Below are 13,910 nucleotides of genomic sequence, written 5' to 3' on the forward strand. Positions count from 1 at the left end.
ATCAGAGAGAAAATTGAACTGATCCGACACTTCTAAAAATGAAGGTATCGGCGAAAGAAAGACAAGGGCCACGAAGAGGTTGAAAATGAAACACCCCTTAGCCTCGACTGCTCCAATACCGTCGGGGTCGGAAAACAACAAGGGTTGACGAAGGGAGAACGGATAGGATACATGAAAGTGAGGGACCTGGCACAAGTAAGTGGAAACAATGCCAGGACTCAGCTGAGGGTCCCATGGTTCGCAACCCACGCTCCCAAGATAAGAGCCTTTGTGGCCCCTTTCAGTCGCATCTTATGACAGGCGGGCGAATCCGTGGGTGAATTCCATGGTAGAGTTCTGTTTACTCCTTCCGATGTAGCTCTACTTTATCTTCTTAGGCCTTCGCCATTCTTCGGGGTTACCGTACTTACGCGATTATGCTGGCATGTCCTTATTTCCGACGTTTTATTGAACGCTGCATGGATTTCAACTGTGAGAAGGCGCAACGGGAGATTTTTCAACGTCGAAAGTAGAATAGGGTCTTTAAGTGTGGTGGCAGGCAAATTCATGGAAATGTATCGGTCGTCGAACCGAGGATTATTTATTTGTGAGGCTAGAGAATTGCCTGTGGATAATTACGGGGCTGAGATGACAAGAGACAGGCAATGAAAGCCATGATGTTACATTTGGAGCTATGATAATGTTGAGTTAATGAGCCGGCCTGTTACATATGAGATTCTTTAAGGCTGTGAGCCGTATTTTTGCTGGTCAGAATTTTGTGCTGTTCTCAAGCACCGAGAATATTGTCGATGTGCTTTCGTTCTTGCCAAGTAGCAGCCCCTTGACTCAGCTGTACGCTGGGCGCAGAAAATAATAGTCAATGTGGTTACAAATTATCCCGTTATTCTAATAAATCGCCTGATCACAAAGCCCTAGTTAGGTGAAGTTTAGGTTGCTAACTAGCTGAACTCCCTGCCGTTTCAAATACTACTGCTATGCTGCATGCTATATATGGGATATGTGAAGTCCAGTGCCCGGATATGTTGATTTCTTGACCCGACAACTCTATGAACTTCAGTGTGTTTATTCTGTGTGCTTTATTTTGCAGGTTGTGGTCATTTCATTTGTGATTGTATTGTTGTGTACAATGAGTTTTTCTTTGTTGAAATGGTGTCTTTTGCTCGATAATGCAGATACTTTGCTCGGCAGTCCTAACAACGTGTCGATCAATCCCGTTGAGGGTCTCCTCATTTTGGGGTTTCAGAATATGGTAACACTAGCATTCTTACCCCGTAAGGTGTTCAAGACTTTCTTTCTGGTTCCAAATGGTTTCCGCGTATCAGCATTTACTCTCTCGCTATTACGTTTACTGTTCGAGTTAGCTGTGTGGTTAGGGGCGCGCAGTTGTTAGCTTGCATCCGGCAGATAATGGGTTCGTGTCTCACTGTCGGTAGCCCCGAAGATGGTTTTCCGCGGTTTCTCATTTTCACACCAGGCAAATGCTGGGGCTGTACCTTAACTAAAGCCACGGCTGCTTCCTTGCCACTCCTAGTCTTTTCCTATCGTATCGCCGCCATAAGACCTGTGTCAGTAAGGCATAAAACAAATCGTAAAAGCAGAGAGATATTACATTTCATCATATTTTTTCTATGTCTTTGCACTCTTTTTATACAATTGTTCTCTTATTCTTCCTACTTCTCTGTTTATCTTATTCTGTAGTCTTCATATTCTTCCTGGATTCCTCTTGCTTTGCACTTCCTACGTTCTTACATTATCTCCAGTGATCCAAGGTTTGTAAACTGTCTCTTCCAGTCTTCCACACCATGTATCAGCCATTTGAGTTTCTTTCTTTCTTTTTTTTCTTTCTTTCTTTTTACTGTCGCATTTCTCCTGTACATTACTTCCTGACATCTTCTTGAAATCAATCTTTTTTTATAATTTTTTCTCTGAACTCATTTAAAGCTTGATTGTCATGAGTACACCGTGACTACAATTCTGTCTCTGTCTCTCTCTCTCTCTCTCTGTTGTTTTCTCAATATTTGCACGTTAATGCTGTGTGGAGTTTATGCAGACACTTAATATGTGGTGATCGCGTTGATGTTTCTAGAAATCAATATTTTCTGGCAGGCATTTACGCACTGCATTTAAGCTTCCCGGGGAGTTCAAAACAGCCCGAGATTGTATTTCTTTTCGGACTAGATAATACTATCCGGTAAATCTAATAGTAACTGCAGCACATCCTGATCATTATATCTGCATCTACGAGAAATTTACCACGGACTCTATTAGTAGTCCAGAAGGAACATACAGAGCTGGATATAATTGTGAACTGTTATTGTCAAGGAGTCTAATTTACTTTGCAGATTTTTTTATATGAATAAAATATAAAGAGGAAAATACAATGTTTTCTCCTTTAGTTAGGCAACTTTCAGGTTTGTATGAAAAAACAGTAACTCTCATTTGACTAGAAAAGTCAAGTCTGTAATCTTTTAGCATTAGGAAATAAAACTGCTAACCACTTATATTATGTTGACCTGTAGCTGCCAATGTTATACCTGTAACTGTATACTGTACTGTCCCCGTCAAATTTGGCGATATCTAGTATATTTCCAACAAGTGGATATTAAAAGTTTTATTGTCTGCCTGGAGCAGTAATTTGTCATTTGGGACGTAGTGTGGCGAGCTCAGAACCAGTTTCTTCGTCATTCAGAGGGGCGCTGTATTGATTGTGCTTCGACAAGGCTAAGGCAAATCACGTGACGAGTCCATGCACTACCCTGCCACGCGTGAACGACAGACAGCCTGATTCCAGAATAGTCTGAGCCAATTAAAGGAGACCTAACGACCAATTACCATTCTCGTTGGAGTACACGCCTCCCAAGCCGAGAATATAAAAAGCCTCGTTCCGAGTAAATCACTCTCTGAATGCTCTACTCTAATCTCTGAATACTCTGCACTCTCTGCACTCTGTACTTGCTATTCTACGCTGCTGTGCGACGCTACGACCACGTGGAGAAATAACTTTCGGTGCAAGCAGACACCCGTTCTGCCACAATTTAGTGAAATAATTAGCTAGCTCCTACGGAGTAAAAGTCATCTCAAAACCCAAGTTAAGTGTGACTATCTAGAAGAATAATCAATATTCTGCGTGTGTTTGTGCCCATATTTATTCTTGCCATCTCAGTTACAGCTTACGTCCGGAACTCAATAGAATTCGTCTTGAAAGCCGCAGCACATCAACATGGATAATTCTGCAATCATCTGCAACTCAACTTCATCAAGGGACCTCGACTACCAAGTCTCCGGGGATCTCTAAAATGTGAGGCGTCTCTGGTCATTGGAAGGAAACTGATCGGGGAAATGCTGGAATGATTGACTGCTACCTGGAATCGAACCTCATCTAAAACTTAAGTACCATTTAATCTAATTTCTGTCTCATCTTTTGTAAAACTAGAGGTCTTTCTTCTTTAAATCGTAAATCTATTAGTTTTGTTGTAGTTAGAAACATTTCATTTTCCATTTCTTAAGGTGTCGTGGTAGACGAGTCACGTGTGTGAATTAAATTTTGAACCTGTTAGAGTAGACATATAGTCTGTCTTTGAATGATTTCCGTGCTTATGAGCTAAATATCTAAAAATCACTGACCACACGATAAATCTACTTTTTTTGTAATGTTGAAATTTATCGAACTTGAATTTACGTGTACATTTTGTTAGGTAGGGTCGAACCTAGTGTCTTTATAGATCACTTGTATTCCTTAGGATCGAGTCATCTAATTTTATGATATTTCACGAGGATTGGTAGAGGTAATAATCACTTGAGTAATAATAAAAATTACTAAAGATCGGGTAAAAGAGAATTAAACGCTCGTGAGCCATAACTTTACAGTAGATTCCTTAGATGTCAGATTGAATGTGCTCTGTTCATGAAGTGTCTGGAATATGACCAATCCTGCGGGATATTCATTTTGTAATTGAGCGATTGGATGATTTATTTATGATGATTGACTTGTTCTTGTGTTATTGGGAGCGCAAGATAAATTATAATTAATGGAGCACGTGTTGCGTGTGTATATCACGGATAGGGAATAATAATAATGCGATTGAGGCTCACGGACGCGATAGTTTCAACTTGTAACCCATGTGCTGGTAGTGATTACGGATTTTATTGGAATCTTCAAATATAGTTTCAAAGGTTAGATGAGTGTCTATCGTTGTGAGAAGCATATTCCTACACAAGTCATATCCCTAACTTCGATCACTAGTCACCATTAATGATAAAAATAATTTCTGGACACAAATTATCTCCTACTGGATATGACGTGACCTGACCATTCTTACAAGTCAAGAGTAAACTTGCAGGAACAGGATTCGATGTAAATAATGTATATAAAATACGTGTTTCCCAGTATGAATGAGTATATGTGTGTGTGTAAATATGTGTATTCTTCTTGTATCATAATTGTTCTATTTAACTTGATCTGGTCGTGTACTTGTGGCGACGCAGATTACATTCATCGTTGTGTGCTACCTTAAGAAGTAAGTTTCGTGCCCTTGAGGGAAAATTTTATAAGTTTAAGTCGAGGTAGACTAGAAAAGGTTTTATTTTGTTGATGAACGTGATTTAAAAGGAAATATCATCTTGTTATTTTCACAAAGGCAATCGATTTTAAAGTAAACTATTATTTAACTAGCTCATACGTGGATATCAGAGTTTTTCTAACACATTTATATTTGAATTTTGAAATATTTTAAAATTAATTTGAAACGTAAATGCCATGCAAAGATCAGAAGTAGATGTTAACTAGCTGCATAATTACTTTGAATTCTGGTGATAGTGAGTCACAATAATTAATGGGAGAATAATTATTTTGGAATGTAAATGACAATCGCTATGTGAATGATGCAGTGAAAAATTAATTAGAAACATGATCGTGTGATGGTGAAGAACGTGTTAATTAAATAAGGAGAGAGATTGATAATAATAATGAGAATAATAATTAATTAAGTTTTAGTTTTTGAAATTAATTTCGATTTTCTATTAAAGCTTATACTGGTGTTATTGACCAATGTTAAATACTTTCAATGATAAAACTTAGTAGAATTCAGCTTAAACCACGTGTTGAGACTACTTTAAAGTCATGAAGCCTTTAACTACTTTGTTGTAAAAACATTCGCAAGACAGTTATCTAGTTATTTTGTGAACCTCTTTGTTAAGTTCTTGAATTCTTTCAGCCGAATATTGTGATTTTTAAAAGGCGGTAGGCCTAATTTTTCTTTGATTTTCGTTACAGAACAGTAAGGTTGGAGGTTAAGAAATACGTGTCTCTCAAAGGCTGAGGAAGAAATGGATATTATGAAAGTTCAATGTAAAAAAAAAGTAATATCAGTAAGAACATTTTCATTTGTGATCTGCTTGTGTTAATAAATGTCAGTGTGTTGTTTTAATTTTTTTTCTTTGCTTGGGTATCAACCCTTCTTTTCCCTTAAATGCCTCTAGAAAACAGTAGCCAATGAACGAACGGTCCACCTTGGGATCTCTCGCTCACTGGCTGGGCTTAGCTAGGCAATAATGGGGGCAGTACTATATATACTGTGTTTGATAACTTTATCGGATAATCCGACATATCACAGCCCCAATTAACCCTGATCATCCTGTTTCTAGTAGTTGCTATTAATTGCTATTATGCGTGAGAAAGTAATTTGTTTCAGTATTGTTATAGGTTTACACTAGTCACTAAAATATAATCACTTTTTCACAAGTCCGGCTCAATGACTAAATGGTTAGCGTGCTGGCCTTTGGTCGCAGGGGTCTCGGGTTCGATTCCCGGTAGGGTCGGGAATTTTAACCATCATTTGTTAATTTCGCTGGCACGAGGGCAGGGTGTATGTATCGTCTTCATCATCATTCCATCCTCATCACGACCGCAGGTCGCCTACGGTGTCAAATCAAAAGACGTGCACCTAGCGAGCCGAACATGTCCTCGGACACTCCCGGCATGAAAAGCCATACGCCATTTCATTTCTTTATTTTTTTCCTTTTTCACACAATGAGAATGCAGCAAGAATACAAAAAAATGCATGTTTGTATGTACTAAGTCCGCGTGATGAGAAGTCACCTGTGGCGGAGTGGGTGGGGCGAGTGGCTTCCGGCAAAATAATTCCTGAGCAGCACAGTGCTTGCCAGCTGTTGTGTCTTAAACGTGTTGGTTTGTAGGAAGTGTCGGAAGTGTTGTGGTTGTGAGAAATAGTTGACAGTATTTCCACTACTGTAGTTCTTTCCCTACACCTAGTGGGTTAGTGGGAGCGAACTGATTCGCACATGTGGATTTGGCGCTGGTTCTTCTTCTTCTCTTTTTTTGCTAATTGCTTTACGTCGCACCGACACAGATAGGTCTTTTCGCGACGATGGGATAGGGAAGGCCTAGGAATGGGGAGGAAGCGGCCGTGGCCTTCATTAAGGTACAGGCCCAGCATTTGCCTGGTGTGGGCAAATGTTAAACCACGGAAAACGATCTTCAGGGCTGCCGACAATGGGATTCGAACCCACTATCTCCCGATTACTGGATACTGGCCGCACTTAAGCGACCGCTTGGCGCTGTTTTATGGCGAGTATTTCTCATTCAATAAAGTATCTTCTTAGGTAAGTTGAAATTTTCGAAATGTATGGCACAGAAAATTTGTTTTATTTTAGAAGATTTTTATAGCTGAACAGTGAGTTTTGATGATGTTTTGTTTCATTATTGTTTAAAATATTTTCTGATCATGTCGAAGAGGAATTGTATATTTACGGATAAACTCCGAGAAAAGCATGCGAGCTTTCGTCACGGAGGAGTACAATAGGAATTTATGACTTGCTGTCCAGATACCTGTTTCAATTGCAAATAATGGCGCTAGCGAACAGAAACTGCACTTGAAGACAGAGAAACCTATGAAGTATGTTGACGGTGCAAATTCATCGAGATAAGAAACCATTTTTTTTATAAAACCCTATACTGAAGTGGAAAATAATGTAAATGTTGCTGAAGGCACTCTTGCTTATCATACAGTGTCACACCACAGCAGTAATAAATCTATGGATTGTACGCCTGGAGATAAATTCAGCTAATATTGTAGCCCGATGGCTATCTTTGAGAAGAAAGGTTCTGACCTTGTCTGTCATTATGGGTTCGAATCTATATAAGTAGAATCTGTGACCATTTTGGAAGGGAAATTCAGACGCATCCTAGCAAGTGTTTTATATGTTTGTGTCCGAGTGATCGGAATACATATGTGGTTTAGGCGAATTATTACGGGTATTACTATAGCATATCATGAACGGTTTAGAAATCGAGCGCCCCCCCCACACACACACACACACACAAATGAAAAACTTCTTAATCGGCTGTAGACTCGCACCATTATTCAAATAAAAAGATGATTCCTCATACCGCGTGTTGGGATATGAATATTTATGGATCTTCACTCAGTTTCACGAGAATAGTCACTGAGTATTACTTGAAACATTTATTCCTCAATAATATTTCCTCAAAAACACCACACAAAAAATATATTATAAGAACAACAAACACATTGACGAAAGCATAATGAGGTAAACCGACAAACAGACAAAAATAATTTCAATAATGAACTCAAGAATATTTGCGATAAGTCAGCATAGATTTCAGTCGACCTCCTCAATAGTTGGTCCTCCAGTAGCTGAGGAAGATCCTTGGTGCCCTCTAGGAAAGGGCTGGGTGCCAGCTCCCGCTTGATACATTCTGGTGATGATAGGGTTCAAAGCTTTCTCCAACTGGTGTAGATAATGTTCGTATTCGTCCTTCTCAGCCGTCTGATTGTCGTCCAGCCAGCGGATTGTTTCGTTACATTTCCTAAGGATAAAGGTACGGTCTGAATCAGGCAGTTTGTCTCTTACATTATCGTCCTCCATGGTATTCTTCATGTTGTAACAGTAGGACTCCAGGGCGTTCTTCGCTGCAATACGCTCCTTTTGCTGGTCATCTTCAGATTTATATCTCTCAGCCTCTTCCACCATTCGTTCTATCTCCTCTTTGGACAATCGTCCCTTGTCATTGGTGATAGTGATCTTATTATTCTTGCCGGTAGATTTGTCAACCGCTGAAACATTGAGTATGCCATTTGCATCTATGTCGAAAGTGACTTCTATTTGAGGAATACCTCTTGGTGCTGGTGGGATGCCAACGAGTTCAAATTTTCCAAGTAGGTTGTTGTCCCTTGTCATGCTCCTTTCACCCTCAAATACTTGTATTAGGACTCCAGGTTGGTTATCGGAGTAAGTGGTGAAGGTCTGAGTCTGTTTCGTAGGAATCGTAGTGTTGCGCTTTATAAGGCTGGTCATCACACCACCCGCTGTCTCAATACCCAAAGACAATGGAGTAACATCTAACAGTAGTAGATCCTGTACTTGCTCTGATTTGTCCCCCATAAGAATTGCTGCCTGGACTGCAGCTCCATATGCCACAGCTTCATCCGGGTTGATCGACTTGTTCAGTTCTTTCCCACTGAACAGATCTTGTAGTAACCTCTGGATCTTAGGAATACGAGTAGAACCACCCACTAAAACGATATCGTTTATCCTTGATTTGTCCATTTTAGCATCACGCAGAGCTTTCTCGACTGGTTCCAAGGTGCTTCTAAAAAGATCGGAGTTGAGTTCTTCGAATCTCGCACGAGTGATCGAGCTATAAAAGTCTATACCTTCGAAGAGGGAATCAATTTCGATGCTAGCTTGAGTTGAGGAGGACAGAGTGCGCTTTGCACGTTCACACGCCGTTCTAAGTCGGCGAACTGCTCGCTTATTCTCTATCATATCCCTCTTGTATTTCCTCTTAAATTCTTGAACGAAATGATTCACCAGCCTCGTATCGAAGTCCTCACCTCCCAAGTGAGTATCTCCCGCAGTAGACTTCACTTCGAATATACCATCCTCTATGGTCAACACAGACACGTCGAAAGTTCCTCCGCCCAAATCGTAGATAAGAACATTGCGTTCTCCGGTGCCCTGGAAAATTACGATAAAATTACATATTAACATTCGAAAATCAGAGTTTTTTACTTTAAAATTATTATGATTCTTGAATGTAACACCACTTTCATTGAAATGTACAGCGAGGAAAATATACAATTATTTTGTGCTTCCTAGATCTGAAGAAGTTATATGACACACACAAAGAAAGGGAAAAGATATTGGTCATGCTGACGAATAATGGTATCAGGGGTATGTTTTCACAGGCAATCGAAGGCATATAGTGTTGATGATCAGGCTACATAGAGAGTTCTTGGTTCAAGGAATAGTAGTTACATGGATTACAGAAGACTGTAATCGTTCACTCGGATTGTTCGTTTATAATATGGGTCATTCATTGAAAGTAATAAAATGGCAGGGTGGGATTCAGCTGGGTGAAAATGCAGTAAACAGTTTGGTCGATGTCGGAGGATTAATATTAATAGAAGACTTTTCCAAAAGCTTGCAAACTAATATCCAGGAAAATAGGAAGAGGTACATGATAAATCCCACGATAAAGTGGTGTGATCTTGGAGAAAGCATAAGATAAGTGAATATCAAATAGGGAAAACGAAACTGGAATAGATGAATCATTTCAAGTACTGTCCGGCTCCATGACTGAATGGTGAGGTTAGTAGCCTTTGCTTCAGATGTCCCTGGGTTTGATTCCGGCAGAGTGAGGTATTTTAATTTGGAATGTTTGTTTACCTTGCATTGGGACTTGCTTCGTCTCCTACATTCCTGAAATTCACATACGATACACAGCAATACCTTCTACCACATTAACACGCAGTTTCCTAGACACAGCACATGCCGCCCGCTCTCACTGGAGGGTGAGCCTACAAGGGCTGCACCAAGTTAGCAATAAACAACCGCAATGTTTTTCAAGTACTTATGATGTGTAGGCCTTACTCTTTCAGCATGGTAGTATACACAAAGTCATCTCCGTACAGGCCATGAAGGCCTTTGGAGGAGTGGAAGGTAAAGGCTTCCACTATCCGAAACCTTGACACTTGTTGAGGTAGAGTGATCAGCTCTACGCCCGGCCGCCTTTGCCCCAAGAAATTAACCTGGAACTGATTTTTGGTGTAGTCTGAGTGAACCTCAAGGCCATATGCACCACCGGAAGTGGAAATCTCACTTGTAAAATTTTTCGACTCCCTGACGGGGAATCGAACCGACGTCCTTCCGGGTAGAACTCGGCCACGCAGCCCCTGGATGATAGTGTAGTAAGTGAAAGGTACTGTAGCTAGTTTGCAGTTGTGATCAACGGCTTTCTTTAAGAAAGGTGACTTTTTAGACGATAGTATTTTACATAGGTAGGTTTTTAGACCGAGTTGGCTGTACGGGAGTGACACATAGGTATGCTCAGGATATTTCATTCATAACCTGGAAATAATTCTAAACAATGATTGCTAATACAAACAGTTGGAAACACAAGGCAGATGGGTACTCGAAGTTATAAAGAATTATTGCTAATACACACAGTTAGGAACACAAGTGAGATGGATACTCGAAGTTATGTTAGGAAATGAATTCGTGTATGAAGCTTTGAGAATGAAGCGATGTCACGTGAGGTGAATCGAGGAGGATGGGTTACCTAGGTGAATAATGGGCTCCCCTATGAAGGTTAAAAGAAGCAGAGAGAAACTAAGGTGACAATTATTAGACTCAGTTTAACAAGGCGAAACAAAACACGTTTAACTTCAACTGTGTTTTCGACGATTTTATTATAATAATGCTATGAACATAAACTTAACACGCATCATAATCAGTACTGTAATCTGTGAATCACCTTTAATCTTCGAGTGTTAGCAAAATTTTATTTTGAGATTTATCGTAAGAAAAAGTCAGTGATTCACTCAGGACATCGGTCATAATTTCTCAAATGCACTACTTAATGTCTCAGATTAGCCTCTTCCTATAGATATAACCGATGATTTTATTAGTATTAATTTTCCAGTTTTTCTGAGTATTATCATAGGAATCGTTTTCAACTATGTACAGATTCTAAAAAAACATCTGCTGTAGCACTTGCAATTTGCCTGAAGCGACGAAGTAAAATATTCAGTTTGACAATAATTGATAATTTCTACACGTACGGAACTCAAGGTCTGCTATATGTTTGTATGTATATATTGGTGTCCGATTATAACTGGACGTACATGTATTTTTATGGGGTTTCCACTGTTGCCTAGGATGTGTAGAGGAAAGTTTTTGAGCATAAAATGTTCAATTGTGGTGAAAGGAAACCTAGGAACAACGAATTACGCGAAACAACTCGAAGTAAACGACGCCACGTGATAAATGTATCCGCTTCAGCTACCTGGACAGTTAAAGCTATCAACAAAATTATATGCATGAAAATTGTTGAGCCTGAAAATGGACTACAGAAAAGTCCCCGAGATCATTTACCTGCGTTTAAACAGCTACAATGACTGTTTTTTCTTTTACTAGACATTCTGCGCTAGATACAGGAAGAAAATTTCGTAACTCAAGAACCGCTGGGAAGATTTTTAATATGGTATTCAGTGTTGCTTAGAAGATCGCCCGAGGAACGCTTGTAGGCCTATATACGAAATGTTGAAATGTGGTTACAGAAAACCGAGAAGTAACGATTTCTGAGAAATTGGGGAGTAAATTTTATCGGTTTTCCTTGCCTAGACGACTGAACTATATTGATAACGACTGTAGAGCATAAAGTATTCTTGAAAAAATTATTTCCGACTGCGTACCTATCTCTAAATGTTCGACTTCAATTACAGTTTTTATGCCTGTTAACAGTAGAAATCCTGACTATATATAAGAAGATCATCCCATAACTTGCGAACCAATGGAGAAATTCTTAGCGGTTTTCGCTGTAGCACGGAGGATCTACCGGGGAAAGATTTCACGTCACTCACAACGAAAGCTTTTATATAGCCCCCCTGGCACTATGATTGTAAAAGCATCAAGTCCTTACGGTTTGACACCGTAATAAGATGGTTCGAGTCCCGTTGGTTGAACATATTTTTACCATCAAAATATTCGTCGGCGGGGTAGAAGAGTTCTAATATCTAATATGTGCCTAACGCCTGAGTTCGGTTACAAATATCTCGCAGTGATCATATGACATATGACGCTGTTGATGGTTTTTCGTCCGTCCAATGTGGAAGTTAAGCTGTGAGGAGACCCCATGCTTTTATGCGTCGACACCGGATTTCACCCTCTTCCTACTTCGTTACTACCGCTCTCCCATGGCCGTCAACTAGAAAGACCTACACACATCATATGACATGATAGCTTATATGTATGAAGAGTAGAGCAGGGACGCCGTTGGCAGAGGATGGACGGGGGAGGCACATGCCCCTTCAGTACCCGTCTATTTGGGATCCAGAATATCTAGGTAGAGATATAAATAGTAGTTTGTTAGCCCTTTATACTTACATTAAACCGATCGAGTAGCTGAGTGGTTTGGCTGTCAGCATGCAGTGCGTTGGAACGCCACTGCCGGCAGCCCTGAAGGTGCTTTTCCACAGTTTTTCATTTCACCACGAGGAAACTGGTACTGTACCTTAATTAGGCCATGGTCACTTCTTTCCCACGAATAATCCTTTCCCATCCCACTGTCGCAGTAAGACCTATCGGAATCGGTACGACGTAAAGCAGATTGTATGCTGACATTCAAACCTGAGTTTGGCTGAATAAATGCATCCAATTATTGTAGGTAGAGTACAAACAATAAGGCTGTTCCAAAAAAATGGCGTGTTGCTTCCGAAGAGGCCTGGTGGAGATCTTTCGAGGCGACGCCGTACGGGCGATCTGCGCGTCTATAAGAATGGGGCCCTACATTTGATGAATTGTAATATTATGAATGCGGTACACACACACCCAGCCCTAGAATCATCGGAATTAATCATAAGGTTAAAATCTCCGACCAGACCAGGAATCGAATCCGGGGCCCCTTGACAAAAGGCCAGCAGGCTAACCATTTAGCTATGGAGTCAGACAAATATAAGTGTTGTCATGACATTTGCTGTGGGTGCAGTTCATTATTTTTGAGATACAATCTAGACTGATCGGTGTGAAGAAAGGGAGATATTGTGTTGTCATTTAAAAAAGAAAATGTTGTAAATTTCGTTTGAGTTTTTAGCCATGTATAAATAGATAGGTATATAGATGGACAGAAGGACGGAGGAATGGAGAGAGAGAGGGGGGAATTACAGCAGTTGAATATTATCGATTGCCATGATCAATCCAGGCCAGGAAGTTGTATTTCTTAAGTAATTTATACCAAACCCAATCATGGGTACGTTCCATGTGCCTTCTATTTTACGTTTCTTGAGTTTTCCCACAATTTCCTTAAGGAGGAAATAGCACCTAGCCGTAGCCGTGTTGAAACACCGGATCCCGTGAGATCTCCGACATTAAGCAACATTGGGCGTGTTCAATATTTGGATGGGTTGCCACGCACTGTTGGTGGAGATAAGGGAATGGAGGAGCGGAAACCCGACACAGGCACACCTCTACGGAGGTTCGGACCCGCCTTCGGGCAGAATACACCCTTGCGTTACCTTACAGGCACTCCTCAGATGTGAATTGTGTGCTACTCCATATCGCTCATTAGCATGTATCAAACGTATATGGTATCTATGATTTTATTTTGTGATTTTCTCCTTCTTATTCTTCTCTGCCAGTCTTCCCGCGCCCTAGTTGGGTATTAGTATTTATATTATAATATTGTGTGTTGTAGCTAGGGATGTCCAATAGCCCCATTGGTTACGAAGGACAAAGAATAGGAAGTTCTGAATATAGGATATCCCTTTGGTTAATAACGGAATGATATAAGCTACTACGTGCAGGTATCTTGACTTAACGCCATCTAGGCGTTCATTATTTACGTTCGTTGTACGTGCCATTCACTGTCT

The 13,910-nt window shown here is 40.3% G+C and overlaps 1 protein-coding gene across 1 annotated transcript in view; it reads right to left on the reverse strand.

Moving 5' to 3' along the window:
• Nucleotides 1-7,641: 7,641 nt before the first annotated feature.
• Nucleotides 7,642-13,910, reverse strand: part of LOC136874475 (heat shock 70 kDa protein cognate 4-like) — a 36,081-nt gene continuing 29,812 nt past the window's right edge. Inside the window, exon 3 of the mRNA XM_067148104.2 lies at nt 7,642-9,000. Within this exon, the coding sequence (XP_067004205.2) occupies nt 7,642-9,000 (1,359 nt within the window). The remainder of the gene's footprint in view (nt 9,001-13,910) is intronic.

This window comes from Anabrus simplex, chromosome 5 (assembly GCF_040414725.1).
Source record: "Anabrus simplex isolate iqAnaSimp1 chromosome 5, ASM4041472v1, whole genome shotgun sequence".
Lineage (NCBI taxonomy): Eukaryota > Metazoa > Arthropoda > Insecta > Orthoptera > Tettigoniidae > Anabrus > Anabrus simplex.